A 25,378-nucleotide genomic window follows, 5' to 3' on the forward strand; every position below is an offset into this window, starting at 1 on the left:
TTACAAAGTTACATAGAGAATTGACTAAACCATTGTTTATTATGCTGGACAATGTTTCAATCTACACTGACAATTTGCAAAATGGTTTATTTGATATATTACAGTGAAATACAATTCTTCTTAGTTTTATTCTATATGTGTGCTGAATAAATCACAAATTATAAAATGTGCCTCCATAGTTTATATTTATCATGCAAAGACACCTATATATTAGTTGGTTAGAGTATACAATTGACATGAGAGTTACCATAGATGGATAATTAACTTTTGATCGTTGATCAGAAATTTAATTCAGGACTGGAATTAAAACTGCATTTGACTAAGAGCAATGATGCTTTAGAGGCAGATAAATGTCACACAATTAAATCGTAATGCATTTTAGATCAGAATTTTTCTTAAGAGCAATTATTGAGCCTGGTGTAGAAGATCTCTATATATTAAGACCCAATAGAAAATACTGTTTCTAGGAATATTGGCATGTAGTTATTTCTCTACACATTTAGTCTCAAAATATCTCCCGATAAGACATATGTAACATCAAATGGCCATTGTTAACAATGAAAATCATTTTACATTTGCAACTGCAGAGATATCAGCAAGATTAATTTATAGAAAAGGGTGCTTTTCAAAGTTAAGTAAATTTATCCAAAGCACCCTCTCCCCCCTTTTTTACAAAATTTTTTAAAAATATAGATACTTACCAGTGATGTAACACACAACCTGTCTATTTTCTTCTGAAATATCTCTGTCAATACTATTAAGAAAGGTAATCATCTGTCCAGGCTCAGCATTCTCAACAACCGATCCTTTGTAAAAAATTTTGGAGAACTCTGGAGCATTATCATTTTCATCAGTGACAGTGACTTCTACTAGAGTTTGAGAAGAAAGCTGGATCTTCTTTCCATGATCTGAAGCCACAACAAAAAATTTGTAGCTTTTCTGAACTTCACAGTCTAGTTCTTTAAGGGTCATAATCCAGCCACTTTCACTATCAATGGTGAAGAGCTCTCTGATGTAGCTTAATTCTGATCCCAGGCTATAAGTCACTTGCCCATCACTTCCAGTATCCTGGTCGTTAGCAGTTATCTGAATCACAGGAGTCCCTGCTGGCATGTTCTCCATAACGAAAGCTCTGTAAGGATCTGCTTCAAAAATAGGTTTGTTATCATTGACATCTTTTACGTGGATGTTTATGGATACTAAAGAGACCAACTTGGTATTCTTATATGAAGAATGAGCCAAGACATCTACTTGATACCATTTCATCTTTTCATAGTCCATTGCCTTCTGAACAGTCAAGGCCCCTGTTTGCTTATCCAAAGTGAATATCTCTTCCTCATTACTTTCAGCAGAGGTTCCTTCTACCAGACTGTAGATGATGGGTTCTTTTCCTATAGCTCGAACTAATCCTATTTCTGAACCTTCTGGGAGATCTTCAGATGCTGAGAAGGTATATAATGGCTCAGAAAACCTTGGCAAAGACACTTCCCTTGGAACAACTTGAAGCTTCACTGGGACAACTGAATGCCAGTGGGGAGGCTTGGCATCTTCAGCTTTGACTCTAAATTTCACTGTTCTGTTTTCTAGTCCCTTGAGACTCTCCTTGACTACAACAACACCTGTGACAGTGTTAATCTCAATCACATCGTCTGCAATGACTTCCTCCACTGTATCAATAGAGTAGGTGACATCAGCATTTACTCCTTCATCGGCGTCGTAAGCTAAAACTTGAATGACTGTAGACCCCTTTCTCATATTGGACTGGATAGACAAAACGTATTCAGAAGCTTTGAACTGAGGTGGATTGTCATTTTCATCTGTAAGTATTATTTTGACAGTGCAAAATGCCACCTTTCCTCCCCCATCCTTGGCCATGATTTTAATATCAACAACTCTTTCTGTAGAATTTTCTCTGTCCAGTTTCTGCAATGTTTCAATGCGCCCCTTGTCGTCTATTAGAAACTTCTCTTGACCAAGCTTGTTTATGATGATATAATTTATGGTGCCATAAGGACCATCATCTGGGTCAATAGCTGACAGTTCAATCACTTTAGTTCCTACTTTTGCATTTTCGGCTAATACGGCTTCATAAACATCCTGCTGAAATGCTGGGCTGTATTTGTTTATGTTAGTTGTGTTGATGTAGACTGGCACGGTCGTCTTAAAAACGCCATCCGAAGCAGAAACCCTAAGACTGTAAAAAGATTCCAGATTTTTTTTGCAGTGGTTTAGTGTAGAAATGATACCAGAAGTGCTGTCAATTGTGAAATGCCTTTTCTCATTTCCTGAAAGTATCATATATTCCAGTCTAGGAGTATCTCTGCTGTCAGGATCAAAAGCCTGGACCTTTACGACAACCTGATTGCAGCTGACCATTTTACTCACATTAGCCTGATACTGAAGTTGACTGAATTTCGGTGGGTTGTCGTTGATATCTAGCACGTTGACTATCACAAGAACTTCACTGCTGAGTGGGGGCAGCCCATGGTCCGTGGCTCTCACTTTAATATGAAATTCACGGTCCATTTCATAATCTAGACCCCGAGTTGTTGATATTTCACCAGTGCTGCCATCAATGCTAAAGACCTTTGAGACATCCGAGCGATCCTCTAAAATCTGATACGAAACGAGTTTGTTCAACCCTGAATCTTGATCAGTAACCAAGAGCTGAATTACAGGGGTCTGAGCTGGCACATCTTCTGAGACAGACACAGTATAAACAGTCTGTGAAAATAAAGGAAAATTATCATTGACATCCTCAACATGAACTTCCACAATGGCTTCTGAATAGGAACCTGCTGCTGTTTCTGTAGCTCTGACAGTAAATGTATGTTTTGTATCAGATTCATAATCCAGTTGGCTTGTGGCCATAAGCATGCCGGTCTTGAAATCAATATGGAACAGTCTGAGAGCGTCTTTTTCCACAATGTTATATATCAAGCGTAAGCCTTCAGGGCTTCGGGCCTGGAGGTGGAGAATGGGTGTATAGGGTGGACTGCTTTCAGGCACCTTTGCAGCATAGAAGAGATTTTGGAACAGGGGGCTAGATTTGTTTTTCACCATTATGGTAATCTCTTCCTCAGCATACAAGGGAGGCTCACCGGCATCTTGGGCAATAACACTCAGTGTGTATTTATTTAAAGTTTGGAAATCAAGTGGTTCTTTGAGTGAGATGTCTCCCGAATGGGGGTCAATCCAGAAATGCTGGTAGTCATCTACAAAGGAGTAAAAAATGACTCTATTATTTCCCAGATCCTGATCTGTTGCAGAAACTCTAAAGATAGCATCACCTGGCTCAGTGCTAGCCTGTATTGCTATATAATAAGGTAGGTTTTCAAACTGGGGTGGATTATCATTAATATCATCCACCATTATTCTTACAATTGCTTGAGATACCCCCGGTGGATTTCTAATATCTTTTACTTCCACTGCTATTTCATACACATCTTGAATTTCACGATCAAACTTCACGTTCTTGGTCTGTAGCACTCCTGAAGATGGAATCATTCTGAACCACTCAGTGCCATTCAAGAGAGAGTAAAGAAGTGGTTCATTCAGTTGATTCCCAATAACACCAAGAAGAATAATAATCTGAACTTCTGTGGAATTTTCCTTTACTGTAGCTAAATACACATCTTGATCAAATTTTAAAATGCTGTCCTGCGGTTCAGTAAAATGTAGTCTGACCAATGTACTGGCCACGTATAAACCATCTCCAGCTCTAATTGTAATTTCATGATAGTTTCCTACATTAGTATGATTTAGCACAGAGATAACACCAGTTATTTTGTGGATGAAGAAAGTATTCATAGGGTTCCCTTCAGCTATATTGTAGATGACTTCAGAGTCTGCATCTTCTGCATTAACTTTTAAAAGTTCCATACCATCATGAATAGGAAGTATCACAGAAAGGTTATAAAAACTTTTGATAAATACCGGAGGACAGTCGTTTATATTTCTGATATAAATGGTGACTTGAACAGGTTTGGAAGCAAACAAAATGGGGTTGCCACTGTCATGTACATGGACACCAAAGTGAAAAACTGTATTATGTTCATAATCTATATCAGCACAAGTAGTGAGAGTGCCCATATTTTGGTCTATTTTGAAAAAAGTCATGGCTTCTGTCTCCAAAATTTCATAAATCAACAAAGCATTAGAATCTTGGTCAGCATCTGTTGCATTTATCACTAGTGGTACATTGTTTTCATCCATAACTATGCTACCAAATGGAATATTCTCATCGATCCAACCAATAAAAGAAGGCTTATCAAAGATAGGCAGGTTGTCATTTTGGTCTATGAGGTAAACAAACACTGGAACATCCATAAATGATCCTGCCATATTGGTGCCCCGAATTTTCAGTTGGTAAGATGAAGTCTGTTCAAAATCTAAGCTCTTCTGGGTAGAGATAAGTCCAGATTGATAATTGATAGAAAAGAAGCCATCTTTATCTCCAGCTTTTATTTCGTAAGTAACAAATGAAGGGCTTATAGCCGAAACAAGGATTACTGGAGAGCCAATGATTGCAGATTCACTGATCTCTACAACATACTCTTCTTCTGTAAAGTGTGGAGGAGCAGCATCAGAAGGCTTAATATAAATGTTCACAGTAGTTGAATCTTTCAGCTGGGGAAATCCTTGATCTTCTGCTCTTACTGTGAGAGTAAATCTTTCTTGCTTGGATTGATCTAACTTCTGAGAAACTGTAATAATTCCAGATAACTTGTTGATGGTGAAAAAGTCATCGCTATTCCCTGAAAACAAACAAACAAATCTTAAATGAAAAAGCATAGTTAAATTCTACAATGTTTATTGTTTTCCATCACACTAATTTGTTATACTTAAATGTACCTTTAAAAAAAAAAGTCCCTGGAAAGAAATAGATTTTTTTTCTAAGTAGATAAAAAAGTCTCATGTTGCCTTTTTTTGGAGGGGTCAATTTGGTCTTTTTAAAATTAAAGACATGGAAAATAGGTATATTACATTTCTCCTGCATGAATGTACCCATTTCTTCTGAAAGCAAAAACAACAATGCAAGCTGAATATTCTGGCTCTAGCCCTTTGCTTTGATGATGTCATTGTGCCACACTCACTAAGCTCCCTCTTAAATAAATTAAAGTGTACCAGCTGATGACTTTGGAGACACTGATACTTTCAGAGACAATTGTCTTTAAGCAGGTCTGTTCACTTTCTTACCCTGTTCTCAAAATATCTCCAGCAAACAATTCTGGAAGGCAGAAAAAAATGGTGTCGCCCTGTCAATACTCCAGTCACTCTGAAAGTAAGCTCCTCACACATTTCCCTGCTTTAATTCAAATATATAGTTTTTCCTCCTTTGCCCTGACTGTTCCTTTTTGGTTGAGCAAAACACTGATTTTTCTGCAGCTGAAAATCAGCCATTCACTGGATACTTTGCAAAGGAAAGATCATCTCTTCAAAATTAGGCAATCCTTAGCATTAACTCTAATAGCTGTTTGACTTCTCTTTTTATCCTTTTTACTGTTGCTACAGTAAAACTTTTATTTTGTATTCCAAACATTGCTGGTTTAAAATCTAGGTAGCTTTTTTTAGTTTAAATTCTTATTTTCTTTCTCAACTTCTCCCTTTTCTATTTATATTTTCTATTTATTTATTTTCTATAGTGCAGTTCTGCCATTTCATTGACTTTACGGTCATCTGAGGTCAGTTTTCACCCTCCGCTTTCAGGTTGGTCAAGTAACTTATGGACTCTTTGGGGGCCTGAAGTCTTCTACTTTGTCATATAAGTTCAATTTGTGTATAACTTTAATTTATCTCTGTTTCTTACAAACACATATGCACAGGCACAGGCATGCACCCACACACACAGAGCATGTATGTTCAGGAAAACTTGCCCACCGAAAGGAAAGTAACTGGCGTTTGGTTTCCAGAAACAGAAAGTGAGAGGAGCATAGAACCAGGGAAATGATACCAAAGTGACTTAGTCTGTACATGATTTGATACTTTGAGTCAAGAAACATCAGCCCAAGATAGGAAGCCCCCAAATATTAACAGCAAATGTGCCCTTTGGTTCACAAGATGAGTTTGAGGGGTTAGAAGAAGGGAAACAACAGAAAGTATTAATGGACTAATTGGCTCTAATTTTCTTATTCTACTTAATATTGAATATATATAGAAGATTCAGAACAATATGCTTAGCTGACATATATCATTGATGTAGTTAAACACATACATATACAATTTTGTTTCAAAAGGCAGTGCGTATAGGTGCCTTACCTGCTTCAAAGCAATAGTGGACTTCAGCATTAACTCCTTGATCTGGATCCAGGGCACGGACTTGCACAACTTCTGTGCCAATCGGAGACACATCCAGAATTTCTGCTTTATAATGGAGGCTGGTGAACTGTGGAGGGTGACTGTTACAGCCCTCAATATGAATGACAATTCGGGCAAAGTCTCGCTTGATAGGGACATCTTGGTCTCGTACCTGAACAACCAACGAATCAACCACAGATATTTTGTTCAAACAATCTTACATCACAAATAAGATTTAAGTTTGCAGTATAACTCGGAATGCATTCCTTCTCATTTTATCCACCTTTAAAAAAAAAAATCATTGGATGCAACAAACACACTTTAGAAACCCTGCTGCAATCTGCCCACAGCCCATATGGTAAGACAGAAGAGGATAGAAATTAAATAAATAAATCACGTATTTTCTGCTCCTCACGTACCATCACTGTCAAAGTATGTAATGGCATAGATTGAGCATCAAGTTCTGATACCGTCACGAGCGTGCCACGGCTTGGGTCTATTTGAAAGAGTTTCAGGCTTCTAGGATCTAAGCTGCTATGGAGGGTGTAGATCAACCCTTTCCCATGATCCTGGTCAGCTGCACTGACGCCCAGGAATTCTGTCCCAGGGGGCGTGTCTTCTGGAATGCGAGCCTCATAGTGGTACTCCAAAAACCGTGGTGGATACTGGTTAATGTCAATCACATGGATGTAAGCCTATGATAAGTGGACAAAAAGCAAGCAGTAGAGAAGGTCAATAACAGGGCTACATAAGCATCTCCTTTCCATGATGGTACAAGTGAAGTGCTGCTTAAGAAAGCAACTTTTCCATTACTTATTTTCTTCTTTACCATTCGGATACTTTTACTATGAATTGAATGATTCAACAAGGTGAATAGTCACCATTTCAAAATAAACGGTCTTGCTGTGGCCAAGTGTGGCCATCTCTCATAGGCCAAATATTGTAAAACTCTTAAAATTCTTTTAAGATGGCTTCGGATACACAATTTGTGTGCATGGTCTGTTCCATGAGTTAAATTAATTCCTAAAACATGTGTTTCTATTGTTCACTTTAGAGCCTTCAAATTTTTTCCTTGGTATCCATTACCTTGAACAAACTGCTTCAAAAGTTTATTTGTATGGAAACACTACGCAAACAAATGCCCACTTCCCCCCTTTCTGATGTTTATCCTGATTTTCCTTACTCTCACAGTTCTCATGCTTATTTATGTACAAATTCATGTCATCTTATTTGCTGCTGTGATTTTTGTTGATAAATTAATGCAGAACAGTTCCAGTTTGTTAGCGGAAGAGGGGAGTTTGCACAATGTATCTTGTGGTAAGTCATCTTTATGGTTTGAGAATCTGCATGAGGAATTGCTAACAATACTATACCTTGGCCAAACATTACCATGGCAGCTAAATCTAGCTTCTACTGTACTTGTAAGCACCTGATTGCGTAAGAAGATAATAAAATTAGCCTAGGGCAAGTTTCAAATTCTGGTGGTCTGGCAGATATCCCAAGATGACAGATGCTGGTACTTAGTTTGATTTGATTTGATGGCACAATATATATTGTAATGATATCAGGACTTCATCCCAAAATTAAATCATCTAGTTTATTACAGCTAGTTAAATGAAATGGAAACTTAGCCAAACTACACTGAGATGGTAATAGTAAAGGAGAAAGAGGAAGAATGAAATGATGCCAGAAAGCAGCAGCTGGTGAAGAAACAAAATGAATATAGAGCAGTGACTAGTTTGGCTGCCTCAATATACTTACCGTGAAGCAAGTATCAAATTAAATAATGCTTATTTGTTTTATGAAATGTATGGAGTTGCACAACTCAACTAGCATTAGGTATTTATTATAAAAACAACTGGTAATGCCCTCCCCTCCTCACCATGCATCATAAGATGACTACACCTGAGTAAAAATATTGAAAACTAAAAAGGATAAGGCCTAATTATATAAGAAACAACCAATGGAAATAGAATTTCATCCCAGGGTGGGAAGGAAGAGCCAGGTCTTCAAGATTTGCTTGAAAGATAACAAGCTTGGGGCAGTGTGAATTTAGAGGATATTATTCTAGAGGCAACATTTCAAAGAAAGCACATTTCCTGGGACCCATCTTGAAAAAGGACTTCCTTTCTTCAGTAAAACCCAATCCCATGATTTTGCAATAGCGGGTTCATTACCTATCCAATAATAAATGTTAAAGTAAGCAGAGAAAGAAGTTCCTGGGACTGGAATTGTTATGTTAGCCAAGGTATCCAAAGATGAATCTTGGTAGCAGAATAAAGTTCTAAGACAGGGGTCCCCAAACTTGGCAACTTTTAAGACTTGTGGACTTCAACTCCCAGTATTGTGGGAGCTGAAGTCCACAAGTCTTAAAGTTGCCAAGTTTGAAGACCTCTGTTTTAAGACATTCAAAATGACAGTGACCTAAGGCACTCTCAGTATTGATTACCCTAATATATAATATTTTTCTACATTATATATTATGTTCATAGCCCTTAATAAATGAATGATCAAACTAGATTATTGGTTAAAGGAGCTAATAATCAGATTAGATCTTTGCTTAAAAGATCTCTATACAAGCAAACTTCTATATACTTCAGTCCTCAGCTACCATGAAAGAAGACAATAGTTAGAGATGGAACCCATGTCTATAATTCCAGTTAGATAAGGCTCTATTGAAGTAGCTTATGGGAACATACATTGGTCATATATGAGAAAAGAAGTAAAACAAGGAAACCAGCTCTATACCTCACCTTCCTCACAGTCAATGGATCTTGGCAGAGTCTGAAATTAGAAGTCGATTTGTAGTAGATTTGCAATCCTTTTGGATTTCCAATCATCAATTATTGAAGTAGAAATTTAGGAAAGAATCTCTGAGTAAGGATATCTCTCTTGTTTATTTGTGAATGACCAATAGTAGTTTGGACCCTTCTTCCCCAAATGAGATTATATTATAGACAATATTTTGTTTACTGGTTCTAATCCACCAGAGCATGAAAACTGAGTAAATTGATTGTTTTAGAGAACATTTAACCCTAAATTTGAGGCAATAATTCAATTGGCATTTGAATATCTACCACTTTTTTTAAAAAAAAAATGTTACAGTGAGCACTATATACAGACCATTATGAAAATGTTGTTCATATTACCGAACTGGACTTTGAATTAGACTTTGTGGCACTGACCTGTGTCTTAATGATGCTTGATCCATCTGTGACCTCTATGGTGAGATTGTAGTTTGATCTTTCCTTTGCATCTAGAGTTCTAGCAATAACAATGCTGCCAGTGCTCTTCTCAATGTCAAAATTCATAGCATCATCACCACCTTAGAAGAGAGGGAGGACTTTAGAAATAAAGAATTATGATGGAGGCTAGATGTCTGAACATCATCCTCTCCTGGGGAGGACCAGAGGAAAATAATCCTTGCTGTTGGCAGCATTTGTAACAAGCTCACTCATGGAGTTTGATTAGAAACATTTAGAGGGAGGAAGCAGAATGGCATAAAAGTTGGGTGGGGAATCTCTGTGAAAGGTTTCTATTGTCACCACTGATCTTTATTTACTTTATATACAGTTATTGACTTAAGAAGGTAATGTCTACTTGTAATGCAGTGTTACTTAAGGTAAAGGGAGGAGATTGACATCAACCAGTGAAAGACAGGAGAGCAGGGAATATTGGGGAAAACTGGCAGAGAGAGGATATATCCTGGCTCCACTTCAAGGTGCAATGCTTAAGCCAGTTCCGCTCTCTTGCTTATGCCTTGTTGAGGCTTGCCCTGTTTCCTGGAGGACGTTTTCAATCCATCCTCCTGCTGATTTCCTTTTTTGTAATTCTTTAATGGATCATACTGGGCTCCATGTGTGTGTGTGTGTGTGCACGAGTGAACATTTAGGGGTGTGTGTGTGTGTGTAGAGAATCTGTCTGATGGTGCTCTCTTAGCTTGGTTGTTTTCTTGCAGATGTTTCATTACTCCAACTAGGCAACGTCTGACTGACTTATTTCTGAATACCCCAGGCATTAGGCAGCATTTGATTTTCCCATTCTTAATCAAACAGAGTCAAGAACCCAAATTCTATGCATCCAAGAGCATAGTTGCAGCAGTAAAATAAAGCTGAAGGACAACCTGAGGAATTACTATCAGCTGCCTATTGAGGGATTCCTGAAGAGGTGGGGGGGTGGGGGAGGGGAGAAGACACTCCTGCTAAACGATCCCCACAACAGAAATAGGATGGTACTTTCTTGACCATGAAAATGGCCTTACTTTTTTTTTTTAAAAAAAGAGGGAGGAAGTACATAGCTTCTAAATTAAAAAAAAAATACTTCAAATGGAATGTGCTAAGTGCCGTATAGAAAATAACAGTGGGCGTGGGGAGAGAAAACAGTCATAATCAGTGATTGTCTATTTGACTCACAAATGAATGTCTCATGTAGTTCAAACAACCATGGAAGCATAACGCATAGGGAAGGGAAATAATGGTTTTGAATGCTGGGGAAAAAATACGCCCCCTGTACAAAATGTTTTTGCTTTTTCAGTAATGATTTAAGGCAGGGGTGTCCAAACTTGGAAACTTTAAGACTTGTGGACTTCAACTCCCAGAATTCCCCAGCCAGCATGGCTGGCTGGGGAATTCTGGAAGTTGAAGTCCACAAGTCTTAAAGTTCCCAAGTTTGGACACCCCTGATTTAAGGTGTAAAAAGGGAAAAAACTCAAGAAAGCGAACGTCAAGTAAATGTTCATTATAGGAAGAAATAACGGGGAAAAACAAACAAACAAACAAAAAAGGCTAAAGGATATTGCATTGTGACATTTGTGAGAATGGACACGTGCAGCTGGCTTATCTGAGCAGGCAGGTAAGAACATTAACTTGTACAAATGCTTAAGGAAGGAAGTGAAAGGGAAGAAAGGGTAAAGGGAGGGACAAAATTTGGAAATTACGGTCAATATGATGAATTAGCTTTGCGGTCTCCCATATAGCAATAATAGGAAAGTTCCATATTTCCTGGAAAAACCATACAATGTGGAACAGACTATGTTCCAAAACTTTTTGTTCCCTCCCACATGATCCTGACAGAATGGAGAAGAAAAATCAGAGGGTTGCTCTGCCAATATCTGAAATAAAGATTATGTATTTCCCTGCCTTGTATTTATATTTGAATTTCTATTGCACGCTACATGGCATGCAGCACACTCTTTCAGAGACACAAAGGCACACTTAAAAAGAAAACTTTGTTTAGATACATAAGCCTGTTTACAAGTTATAATTATTTTAGTCTCTGTTTTGCAGAACTACCATATTTTTCGGACTATAAGGCACACCGGAGTATAAGATGCACCATGATTTTGAAAAGGTAAATTAAAAAGAAAGTTTTTGCACTCTGCAGGCCTCCTAAACCCTCTGCACGCCTCATTTTTTGCTCGTTTTTGCCCTCCCCAGCCCCCAGGAGCACTTTGCAAGTTTCCCAAAGCCTCTGTACATCCATTTTTGCAAAGGGGGCAGGGTTTTGGTAGGCCAAAAATGCTGTATTCATTGTATAAGACGCACCCAGATTTTCACCCTCTTTTTTGGGGGAAAAAGGTGTGTCTTATACTCTGAAAAATACAGTACTTCACATATCACATTTTTATACAGAATTGCTCATGCAATGAAAGGCTTGTCCTAGGGTCAAAAGGTCAAGAGGCAGGGGCAAATAATTAGTCTAAAGGTAGCGGGATAGTTGGAAATCAACTTAGCATCCTTACATTAGAGAGTGAATGGGACGGCATGCATCAAGATGCTACTATGATACAGTCTAATTTTTAAAAATAAAATATACTAATGTACTACAAAATGTACTATACTGATACACTATATAATATTTCCACAATAAAATGTGCTTACTCTAAGAAATAGTCCCTCATAGGACCATTAAGTTCATTTTATACTGTAAAAGAATATTGATTCCTCAGTTCATACACAGCATGTAAGTAATGGTTACATTTCCTTCTGTATTCCCAATCTCAGGCTTTGAGAAACTGCCACAAAGATAAAATTAATTTGCAACAGGCATGCTCCCTTCTCCCTTTAATTTTGATCACATGGGGATGCTGCCAAGGTTGTAACTGTGAAAAATAGCAATAGCAATAGCACTTAGACTTATATACCACTTCATGTGCTTTTGCAGCCCTCTCTAAGTGGTTTACAGAGTCAGCATATTGCCCCTAACAATCTCAGTCCTCATTTTACCCACCTCGGAAGGATGGAAGGCTGAGTCAACTTTGAGCCTGGTGGGACTCGAACTGCCGCTAGCAGTCAGCTGAAGTAGCCTACAGTGCTGCACTCTAACCATTGCGCCACCTCGGCATAAAATGTCCATAAGTCGCTTTTTTCAGTGCTGTTGAAACTTTGAATGATCACTAATTGAACTGTTGTAAGTCGAGGGCTACCTATAATGCAAACTACAATGTTGAGTCGTAGTGCAGTGGCTAGAATGTAGTACTGCAGGTTACTTCTGCTGACTGCCTGCTACCAGCAGTTCGAATTTCCCCAGCTCAAGGTTGACTCAGCCTTCCATCCTTCCGAGGTCAGTAAAACGAGGAACCAGATTGTTGGGGACAATATACTGACTCTATAAACTGCTTAGAGAAGGCTGTAAAGCTGTGAAGCGGTATGTAAGTCTAAGTGCTATTGCTTTTATTGCAGTTAACTGTTAGATTCTGCTCCAAACAAACCAATTCCCCCCCAATCAACTAATTTCCTTTCTGCCATACAATTTACTTATGTAAAGGTTCACTGCTCCTTCTGACCTCTGTGATGAAGGCAAAAGCTCAGGGAAAGTTTACATGATTCCTTTAGAGATGTTGGTTTTCATACCCCTCTGAAGCCACGCGGATTAAATTGGATGAATAAAAAAGGCAGATGTGGATGGGTAAGTACTGTTCTCCTCACTGAGGATGATGCTGATGGCACAATAATAAAATACAGGAAGTCCTCAATATACAACCATTCATTTAGTGATCATCTGAAATCACAACATTACTGAAAGGAGTGACCTATGACCATTGCAGCATCTCCACAGTCCCATAAGGTCAAAATTTGGGCGGTTGGCAACCGGCATGTATTTATGATGATTGCAGTGTCCTGGGGTCATTTTCAACTTTCCCAGCTGGCTTTCGACTTTGACAAGCAAAGTCAATGTGGGAAACTGGATTGGCTTAACAACTGCATGATTTACTTAAAGATTGTAATATCAGGTGCAACTGACTTAACAACTGCCTTCTCTCAGCAATGGGAATTGGAAATTCTGGTTCCAAATTCCAATTTTCAAAGAAAATATAGCCTAGCCTTCGTTATCCTTTCGTTCTCCAGATGTATGGGAAATACACCTTCCACAAATGCCAGGTCATGCTGGCTTAGGCGCCTAGGAGTTGGAGTCTCAACCTTCCTGGAAGGCCATAACTGAGGTAAAACTGATCTAGTCCCATTCTGGGGATAAGAGCAAATTCACTCTCTAAAGCTGTCTCTTTGAGACAAATCCTTTAGTAAAAGTAAGCAGCTTAATGCAAGAATATACTCTAAACTGAATTAATATTACATTACATTAATATTGTAATGTAAAGCTGGGGTTTGTGGAAGACCAATGATAGGACTTTCTATATGCTATTGAGCAGCAGCCTCCAACCTTTTGAGTTCCATGGAGGATAGTTTTTCCATGGGCCAGAGTGGTGATAGTTTCACACACTCCCTGGATTGCATGTATGCTCAGATGGGGCTTCACACACTTGTGTGGACCAGTTCTTTTATAGGCCGCGAACCGATGCCAATCTGTGGGCTGGGAATTGGGGACCCCTGCCATAGAGAATGCTTTATACTTATATACTAAGTATACACATACTTTAAAAATCCTATTTATACTCCGTGAAATAATTTGATTAAAAAGTTTCTTATATTCATTTTATGTTGGGAGGAGGGGTCATTCCATGAATGTTGACTTAGTTTTTACCAGATGCATAGAATTATTTCCTTGACTGTATTTAATTCTACAATTCGTATTTTATTTCCAGATTCTAAAACAAAAACAAAATACAAACCAGTCTAATTTATTTGGTGTGTAAACTACTTAGAAGTGTGTGTTTTTAAAAGTTCAGCGTCGATCTAGAAATATTACAAAACTACTTATTTTTCCTTATCTCAAAAGTGAAGTTATCTCATTTTTAGTAAATGAAGTTAAGTAATTCACTTTACTATTGTTATCAACTCCATGGCTCAAGTTGGGCAGTGATTAGTGATAAAACCATCCAGTTAGTGTAGCTTCTGAGACAAAAATATGAACCCTGGTTTTTCCATTCTACTGCATATGTTATATGCTATTTTATGTCTCTGGAAGATCCAATGATCGTACTTGATGAAAATAGATATTCTGGTGAAGGAAAATGATAGGATAAGTCCTTAAGAATCCACTTCACAATTAAAGGCCAAGAAAACACCATATTCCCCTTAAGTGTGGCCCATGGCTACCAAAATATTGCCCATCCCTATACTATACAAATGAATTTTCCACTTGTTACGTTGCATTACCTGCATTACCACATGGCATTTACTGAAATCAGATACAACCCAGCTTCTAATTTTCATCCACAATAACAAAATAATCCTTCCACAATGAGAACATTGTTGGTCAATTACAGCCTTTTCCAACCTGGCTCCTTCTAATTGTGTTGGGACTGCCTACTGCCTAAGGATTTTGGGTGGCTGCTGCCTCAACATGCTGGACTAATAATCATAGATGGCTATCACATAGATTTTGGGTAAAATTCAGGTCATTTTTAGAGTATTGAGTTCTTAATTTTAAAAAAATAATTACTCACTACCTAGTGACAAAGAGATAGATCTCTGTTGATAACAAAATTATGCACCAAATACGTAAAGCAAACAATTCCCACTGATCAGTACATTTGTATAAGAAATCAATTTGCTGTAAGATGTTTGTTTCTATCTGTTTACAGAAAAAGTAAAGACTAGTTGGCCAAAACAATGGAGAAGGGGAACAAGAAACATGGGAACAGTCAAGTGCAGCAGATTAACTCAATACAGTCTTCCAAAAATGTTTTTCCCTCCCCCTCCCCTGCCCCCTTGGGTAGATTTATTTTTATTGTTATGGGAAATATGCATGGTTATTACATATTCCATGAGAGCCACAATATGTGTTTTGACCTGTTTGAAAACAGTAGAATTTTCATTAAGATTGGAACATTGCCAAGCAATGTCATGTTGCAAGCTGTGATGGGTACTGTAATACAAAAGGTACACCACACTGTTCATGGAACTCTTATCAGCTTGAATGCTGCTTCATATCAGTGCTGAAGCTTTTTTTTATAATACTCCTGCCACCTACAATATGAACACCCTTTTGTTAGCTCGGGCCCCTATGGATATGAAATAGCAGGAGAATATGAGCAACATTTATTTTCAGTTCAGAATCATTGTGAAGCTCCTTTCTCAACTGCACATGTTCTCACCTGTGATATTAAACCAGATCTGGCTGAGCCCAGCATCAACACTGATCACGCCCACCATGTCGTTCACAGGATCTGTTTCCATGACTGCAAAGTTGAAATGAGGTTCATCAAAAGCTAATGGCTCTGAGGAGGGGAAGGGCTTTGGGATCCAGTCAATGTGAAGCCTCACGCTGGAGGAAAGCTGTGGGGTGCCACCATCAGTTGCCTTGACCTGCCAAAAGAGAAAATACTAGCTCATATAGATCTAGGGATCCAAAAGATAATATGTTCATATTGATGAGCTTCTGCCATGCTTGTGACATATTCTTGCCTAAATTAAACTTCCAGACTTTTAGGATGGGAACATACCAAACCAAGTTAGACAAACATAATACCTAGGGATTAATATATTTATTGATGTCTACTGCTTATACAACCCCATACATACAGGATGAACCATATTTTTACGTTCTTTTAACTAATTAACCGAGGCACACAGATTTATTCGCATCCACCACCATATCAAGGATTGAATGATGATGGTTATCACTAGGACGAATACATCTAATTAGGTCAAAAAGATCATTCTAATTTTTTAAAAAAATTGAACCATGATCTGAATGCTCAGTTTAAACCAATTTACTGCTCAACACAAAGAAACATAAGAGCCCTTCTATCCTTGATAAAATGTTCCTATACTCAGGTACCTCCAGGATGATTTTAATAAATACATCTTACATTTCATTGGCCTCTCTTTTTATTATTGTGATCCTTCAAGTCTTGCTTGTGTTACTACAGTTAATGCCAGCTTAACAACTGCCCTATTTAGCAAGTGTTTGTAGTTATAAAAAAGTAACTTTTAAGTGTTAAAAAAGTAACGTTATTTACAATCACAACATCCCCATGGTCACATGACTGAGATTTGGGCACTTTGCAACTGGTAGGTGTTTATGTATTCAAGCAGTCAGTGGAGAAGATGGTACTAAAATCTCAGGCCATAATCACACAATGTCTTAGCAACCATGGTGGGAGTCAGGTTGTAAGCCCATCATGATCACATGATGTCCAACTTAATGACCACATAAAGTTGCTGACCCACATTGTGGTTGTTAAACAAAGACTATCTGTCTCTCAATTTGCACTCATAATGGACTAAGCTCTAACTTAATTCCACATATACTGTATTATCTTTATGATGAGCTCTATGTCAGGCTGTTTTCCTTTGCAATAGTCAATAAAAAGATTCTACTGAGAATACAATATCTAGTTCAAAGAATTCAGCTTTAATTAATTGAACAAATGGCATACTTTAAAAAAATGTTTAATTAGTATGCAAAGATTTCAATATGTAGTGAAAAACAATACATGCTACTAATAAAAAACCTTTTCCCACTCTTCAGTGTGGCTTTGCATTGCCTAATTACTCCATGCATCATCAATGCCTTTTTAAATTCCCTTTTCCAATAATCCTTTAAACTGGGTTGGAGTAGCATGTTATATTTATAAGGGGTTTAAAAATTGTCTTTATTGAATTGTTTCAAAATGGACTAGGGACAAATTGTTATTAAAATTTTTTTTTAATATTACCAGAGTCCAGTTTAACTTCAGCCACAAGAGGAAAAAAAACATAAATCACAAATACTATTTCATATCATTCCCATATTCCGAAAGATGATCACCTGTCTTTAGTCCAGGGGTGGGCTACAAAAATTTTAGCAAGGGGTTCTCTGCCCGGTTGCTGAGTGGCTGTGGCCATGGTGGGTGTGGCCTAGTCGGCCTCCTGCACCATGGTGGGGAGGGGGGGCATTTTTGCCCTCCTTGGGCTCCGGAGGCTTTCCTTGAGCCTTTGGGAGGGTGAAAACGGCCTCCCCAGGCTCCAGAGGCCCTCTGGAAGCCAGAAACAGGTCCATTTCTGGCCTTCCTGAACGTCCGGTAGGCCTGTTTTTCACCTTCCCTGAGCTTCCGTGCATGTCTTGCACTTACCTGCATCCAAAATGGGCCACGTGGAGACTGGGAGGGGTGGGGTGGGTGGGGCCAACCAAGAGTGGGATTTGGGGGGCTCTGAACTGCACAGAATCTTAGCTTGAGGTCCCCCCTGAACCCCTGCGAACCCCTAGCAGCCCACCCCTGCTTTAGTCTCTTGGGCTTCAAATGATACTCACTGTAAGTATGTTGTATTCTTGGGCAGAAAAAGCCTTTTGGGAGAACACTACGCCTGTCACTGGATGGATGCTGAACAGCCCCTCGCTGTTTTCTTCTAAGCTGTAAGTGATTTGGCAATTCAGCCCCTCATCGCGATCTGCAGCGATCACCCTGTAGACCGGCAAAGGAGTTTCAGAGGCTGCTTTTTCTGGCAGCTGAACCATAAACAACTTTTGGGAGAAGCTGGGAGGATTGTCATTCACATCAAGGACTTGGATTACCACTCTACTGCTAGACTGCAAAACTGGATCCCCATTGTCTGAAACTGAAACCTGCAAGAAAAAGCCAGTGGGGAGTCCCATCAGAACACAACGCAAAGTAAGAACCTGTTTATAAGATAGGCACGCACTCCTTTCCAGGCAAGAAACTTGCTTTCAAATATGATTCATCTAAAGATGACTGAAGTCAGTGTTTAACATTTTGTTGCATGCTGGACTGCACTGACTGGATTGATAGATGAGTCAGAGTCTCAGCTATGGAAGGGAATCAGTCAAGAACAAGTGCCTTAAAAATCTAAAACAAAGTTGTTGGAAAAAGCAAGTGTTATTGTTGCAAAGAAGACCGCCAATATAAAAAGAAAAAAATACAATTACTGTGTTTGTGTGTTTAATACAAAGATACAGTGCACATTTGCAACCCAAAGCTGGAAAAGATTGCTAAATCATTGGCCTGCATCATGGAACCCACAAACACCAACATACTCAAAGAAAACCTGCTTGATGGTCCACAAAATTTTTATTTCCAAGAATGCTTCTGCATTCCGTACATATAACAAACACTCTCACAAAATAGAAATGATAGAAGGTTGAAGCCCTCTTTTGTTTAAAAAAGTCATTCATCTTAATTCCATAATAAATGGCTTTTAAAAAAACACAAATGGTTGTAAGCATCACACAAGCTATTTTGTGAGGGTGCCCATAATACTGTATGTTCTCAAAGATCCAACTATGCCCATTAGCTCAAAGGATTGTAGGCTTCGTTATTAACCCCTTTTCTGCTGGATTGTTTAAGCAAAGGAGAAGAAAACAGGAATTCACATGAATAAGTTTGGTGTATGTAGCAGTTCCTGGGAAGAAATTTAGTAAAAATCCACAAAAGTAAACCTACTGGACTCTGCATTTGTAAACGGAAGTAAAAGTTTGTCTATCCCAGTCCTTTCTTAGTTAGGACATGACATGAAAACTATCTTAATCTAAAATGTATTGTTACTCACTTTATAGGTTTCATTTAATAACCATGTGATCATTAAATTAAGTAAGTCATGTTTTCTCAAGTGGCAGGAAATTAATGACCATGTTCTATTCATCATAGCTTAAGGAAGACATTCTTAAAATGGTGCCCTCCAGATGGGTTGATTTTAAATATGATATTTCCCAATATTAATGTTCTAGATAAAAGCAACATGTGGGAACAGACATCCAGAACATCTGGATGCATCAGCTTGGCTTTGGTACAAGATTCCTGCTTTAGTCTTCAGTTAGGAAGTCAAGTCATGAGATATTTCTTAAGCTGGCACTGGGTGCAGAAACACAAAAATGCAGAACAAGCAATTATCTTCTAAGCAATTTGGAAATGATGGAATGAGTCTTCCTCCTTCTCCTCTATCTATGCTCTGACTTGTAAGGAAATGTCTTTGAGGATTTTTTTTAAAAAAAACTACTTACAAGTAAATAAAACTAATTGCAACTTCATCATTACTCACTTCTAAGATATGTTCAGCCTTGTGTTCCCGATCTAGCTGCTGAGAAGTGGTGTAAATCAAACCTATTAGGCGAGAAAAGAGCATTGTGAGATCCAGGCACGTCCACGTGATCCTCACCTGTGGTACTAATGTCAGCCAATCCTCAAAATTAGGTCACCCTGCAGCAAGTCAACGCTATAAGCAAAAGAACTTTATAGTACTTCCTGCCGCCTAAGCAGCTTTCCGCATGTCCTAATTAATTAAAGCAATTTAATTCATCCCCTTCCCAAATATTCCACAGCAATCTCATTGTATTATAATGTCCAGATTGTTAAGCCTCCATCATCAGACAAATCATTTAGATATCAAAGTAAATAGATTGGGTTGTGTAGGGAGAAGATACTTGAAACCCATAAAAATTGATCCCTCTGTGATGTTCTCTCTCTCTCTCTCTCTCTCTCTCTCTCTCTCTCTCTCTCTCTCTCTCTCTCTCTCTCAAATATATATGCTGCCCATCTCACTAACACACACTGTCACATGACTCATATTAATTAGCTGTAGCTCCCTGAAATGTTCAACTTAAAAAGTTGAAAGCTTTGTTTTTGAACACAATCTATGTCTCCAAAGCTAAGAATTTGGAATACATGTTATGTCTTATTCTTATATTTCACAGGGATTATAGCAGTCAGCTAAATGCAAAGAGTCACATACTTGTTAAATAAATGGGAAACATGCTCAGCAATAGATCTCTCTCTCTCTATTGACTACATCACTTGTTTATTTAATTGTCCCATTATTTCTCATTTACAACATGCAACAATGAACAATGTTTCCCTAAAAGATGACACTATTACCCAACATCACTCACTTTTATAAAAAGAATATATAAAAAGAATGCCAACATTGGTACAATAAGTGCCCACAGTAACACACATTCAAAGATAATTCCAAACACTTTTTATTGGAAAAATAAGTTTGTTTATGTTGCATTTTGAAGACCAAAACATAGCTTTAATTTTTTTCTCCTCATATGTATAGTTTGCAGTTCATCTTATCTTCTCAGGCAAAAGAGAGGTCTGGAATACGTCATAACGGTTGTTCAGCTATTGCAACTGAAATTACAGTGGATGGAAAAATCCACCACTGTAATGTTTTGAATAACTTTGACTTGGGATAAAGTAGTAAATATTAGCAAGATTCAAGGATATTTGAGGTAAAGTTCTGAATCTTATCAGTTACTGATCAACAAGATAGAAGCCTACTGATCATTTACCTCTTTCCCCCTATGAGATTCAGTACTGTGAGATGCAAATGAAGGAAAACATCTGCTTAAAGTCGATATTGGGGGGGGGGGACCCAAATCAGAAAAGAACAAGCAAAAGAGGATCCAAAGAATCCCTCCTGCTATTGCAACATTGATCCCTTTTTTATAAACAATTTCTATGTTTTCATTATGGTATATGGGGAAAACAGTCTTAAAAAATGATGTGCAAATTATCTTGCTAATAAGCATAACAAGTGCAATAGAAATTGTTGCAAATTATCAAGGAACTGCTAATTGAAGAGGAATTTGTAAAGAATATTGTATCAAGAAAACAGAAATCAATGTATGCGTGGCAGCCTAACAGATTAACCTGGTTCCTTCAAAATTAATCTCCAAAACTGAATACTTCAAGAAGAGATTATGGAAGCTATCGAAATAGAGAAACACCCCCACAACATGAATAAACGTGATGATACCTCCTGCCTACCAGACATAGTTAACAAACGAACCCCACCCACCAGCCAGGCCATTACAACACAAAACAACGATGGACACACAGCCAGCACCAATCAGCACCAATCTACCAATCATGATACAACCACACAACCAATCATTCCACTTACTGAAACAAAGCCAGCACTCCATACCCCCCCCACCAAGATTTATAAAAAGATGGCAGATCCGATCACACTTTAAGCCCAAAACTCAGCCTGAAGATGGTGAGTGAGACCTCACTGAAGATTGCCAAGACAATTTCAATCTTACACACACACACACACACACACACACACATAATATATATATATATATATACACTTTCTAAAGATCTTTGCTAAACATGGTTCTAAATAGTGGGCCATGACTCAGTGGAGGATGCTCTAAGTATATAGGATGCTCTGATGATCTTAGTATATAGTGTGAAAATACACAGGTAGGACTTCAGCATGAAAACAAAAACCTCCCTCTCAAATATTGTATGTTTTTCCCAATGCATGTATGTAAACTGACAACAGAATCAAACTTGCTCTGGAATGGAATGGCTCTTCAACAGATCATGGAGAAAAGCATGAATGTGAAAAAGAAAATTTACTGCATGTTTGATTTATAAAGGCATTTCCCTGAAAAACATGGAATTGCTGGCACAATTATGGGAATGGAGATAAAGAGTTTCAAATTTATTTATAAAATTTATTTGCCACCCATCTCGTATCCAAAGGCTCTGAGAAAAAAATGAGCAGAAAAATGATGAAGCAGTATAACACTGGATGTACCAGTAACCCTATTATGACATGTAGTCACATTATCTTAGCAATTGGAATCAGGATTACGATTGCTAAGTAAAGTAATATGTTTGTAAAGTCTGATGTCACTGGTTGCTGTCATAATCCCAAGAGGAATGGGTCATTTTAGTTGGGAAAGGTGGGAGTCCCAGGAGAAGACCTTGGGAGAATCAGGGGAGGGTCGGGATAGGACACATGCAAGTCATGGAAGGTCTCAGGAGGGTGTGAGAGGGTTAGGACAGGGGATGGTTGCAGCTATAACAATCAAGTATCTTTTGGTATGTTTTTTAGTATAGCAAAAGATGGCACTTGTTTTATAGTATGTTTATTCAAACGTGCATACTTTTCTTGGCAAATACCTCCTAGATGATTTTTTTAAAAATAAAATAAAAAACCCAAACAGTTTTAGTTTGAGCTCCGGCTAGTAAAAAAAAAAACTGTTTAAAACAACCTAGATGAGAGTTCATAGGAGAAAATCAACACACGGAAGACTACTTTGGGGGAAAGTTTTAAAAGCCTCCTTTTTAATTTGCCTCAATATTTATTGTGCACTAGTAGGAAGGAGGCAATCTGGTTTGGCTGCCTTGTGACTCCAGAATGCCTCAGACACACACATATCCACCACTGATTTCCTTACAAGGTCAGTTAAACACCACATAATGAGATCTTAGAGCAATTGAGGTTAATTGTTAATTACACTAATTCCAAAATAGAGCTGTGGTGTTTCTGTTCCTGCCAAGGCATGCAAAAATGAAATGCATTTGCGTGGATTCCAGTAGCAAATCTTAGAAGAGGCATGAAAAAAGGCCCTAGACTAAAGCTAACTGGAATGAATACAATCATTTGTCGCTGTCAAAAGGAAGGAAGTGTAGATACCAAGCTATCTATCTGCTAGACAGACAGATGGAAAGTAGAGATGCAAATTGCTAAGGAGAGCTATTTCCCCCCTAAAGAGAATACATTAAGGAATGAGCAAGGGGTTGGACTAGAAGACCAAAGTCCCTTCTAACTCAGTTGCTCTGTTATTCCATTAAAAATCCTAATTTTTAACTTTCTTAATTATATTTCACAACTTCTAAATGTCTATTAAAAACAAGAAATATAACAACTAGGCATTCAGAAGGGTGTAATTACATTATTTCACTGGTCAGGAAATTTAACATGTTACTAAGTCACATTAAGATACAGCGCTGACTGAGAGACGTACCCAGAGCTCAATCATGCACTGCCAATCTTCACAAGTTACTTTACAAATAAGCCCTGTAAAAAATGCCATATATATGAATGAAAAAAATTTCTGCAAGTGTCTGGGAATGCATTTTCCCCGTCTTCCCCTATTCTATGTATTTAGAAATCTGACTTATATATTCTGATGACAGATAAGTTTCCAGAAAAATTATAATGGTAACAATTATATAAGGTTGTCTACTCAATGCATTGTCAGGTTAGTATGTTTCTGCTTCAACCATCCCCTATCGCCATATTAGATGCAGCAAATTAGTACATAAAGATCTATGACAGATTCATGCAGGCCTCAGCTGTACAATTTATTTGCCCTTTTTGGTGTACAGATTATGTGTATTTTGGGAACTCAATCAAAGCATGTTATCAAAAGGGCAAATGCTACCATTCTAATTTCTGCCCTAAAAAACTCCCTTTTAAATAAATAAATAAATAATTTGAGCATCTGTATAACTGCAAGCTAAAAATGATTAAACCCAAGATGTCTTGTAGTGCTATTTGTGGAAATGCCCAAACAGTAAATTGCCTTGGACTGACATCTCCTAGGTGCCCTGTACCTGTCCTATTCAGCTGATCATCACTCTTAAGCAAAAACCTTTAGCGCACTGTTAAAATCCCAAAAGGAGCAGAACAACCATATTAATGCTTATCACCAGTGGGATTACAAATGACCTGGTAATATTAGCTGTAGAGCATGAGACACCACCGCTGTGTAATGGGATTTATTCTTTTTACTAGATTTAATTGAGTGTACTTCTTGAATTAATGTAAATGTTTTAAAGATGTTGTGTTTTTAATGTTTTACTGCATTTTTAATGAATATTAGTTGCACAATTCCTGTAAAACAGATATTGTCCATGTGTAATGGAATTTGTGTGTGCGTATGTGTGTGTATTGAAACACTAGCACTTGTGGAATACCTTCCTTCTGCTTCTTGTCAGTAAAGAAAACCAAGGGCATGCCTGAACAAAAACACCCTTGTTCTTGTTAGTCACCAAAAACATTCAATTTCACTTCATTTCTTCTGGCAAAGGCAGAGTTCAGGACAAAGCCCTGAAAACAAACAAACAAACAAAAAGGCCTGAAAAAAAGTAAAAGTAAAAAAAGGCCTGGAAAAAAAGTAAAAGGGACAAAGCTACTACTGCCCTACCTAGCTTGAGAAGTTTAGAATTGACGGAAAAGAGGAGTAAAAACATAGGGTTTTCCCATCCCACTGCATCCATATTATGAATAAAGATGAAGTGTATTTTCCTAATGAAAGTATTTTCCTTTCAAAACAATTTGCACTGATTATCTTCTTTAATCCCATCATGATTTTGTGTGTGTGTGTGTGTGTGTGTGTGTGAGGGAGGGAGGGAGGGAGAGAGAGAGAGAGAGAAAAGAAGAAGAAGAAGAAGAAGAAGAAGAAGAAGAAGAAGAAGAAGAAGAAGAAGAAGAAGAAGAAGAAAGAAGAAGATCAATCTTCTTTGTTCAAAGTCTCTGAAGTCTTAAATTGGAGTAATGGGCTTAATGGCCAGATTATCCAGTATGTAAGAACAGATTGTTTCTATGTTCATAGTTGGTTGCATGCATACATTCAGATTATGGAAGCAATCAATCCCACTTGCTTCCAAATCTGAATTTCTGGCACGGGCTAATCATCAAGAGTAGAAAATGGTTGTGCTAGCAGTCTCCTAAGGCAGAGAGGACTCTGCCAACATTGTTGGAAAGCTCAGAGAAACAGCAAGAAATAAGTTAACTCATTGAAACACTAAACAGCGCTTTGGGGTTTAATAGAAGATAGGTATCAGATATCAGGTGATCTGTAACTTGTTTCAGCTCATGTCCTAATGCCGCAAACAGAGAAACTGGTTCCTCACAGAATCCCATCTCCAACTTCATAGCACCTAATGCTTTAGCTACAACTACAGCCTTTAAACTACTACAGAATTAGAAAA

At 38.0% G+C, this 25,378-nt stretch overlaps 1 protein-coding gene across 1 annotated transcript in view; it reads right to left on the reverse strand.

The window, feature by feature from the left end:
• Positions 1–25,378, reverse strand: part of FAT2 (FAT atypical cadherin 2) — a 79,738-nt gene that overhangs the window by 23,856 nt on the left and 30,504 nt on the right. Inside the window, exons 4-10 of the mRNA XM_081934205.1 lie at positions 19,677–19,738; positions 17,935–18,246; positions 15,794–16,004; positions 9,483–9,622; positions 6,717–6,992; positions 6,259–6,469; positions 702–4,757 (exon numbers count right to left, since the gene is read on the reverse strand). Of these exons, the coding sequence (XP_081790331.1) occupies positions 702–4,757; positions 6,259–6,469; positions 6,717–6,992; positions 9,483–9,622; positions 15,794–16,004; positions 17,935–18,246; positions 19,677–19,738 (5,268 nt within the window). The remainder of the gene's footprint in view (positions 1–701; positions 4,758–6,258; positions 6,470–6,716; positions 6,993–9,482; positions 9,623–15,793; positions 16,005–17,934; positions 18,247–19,676; positions 19,739–25,378) is intronic.

The sequence above is a fragment of the Natrix helvetica genome (assembly GCF_964273705.1).
Source record: "Natrix helvetica genome assembly, chromosome: 1".
Classification (NCBI taxonomy): domain Eukaryota; kingdom Metazoa; phylum Chordata; class Lepidosauria; order Squamata; family Natricidae; genus Natrix; species Natrix helvetica.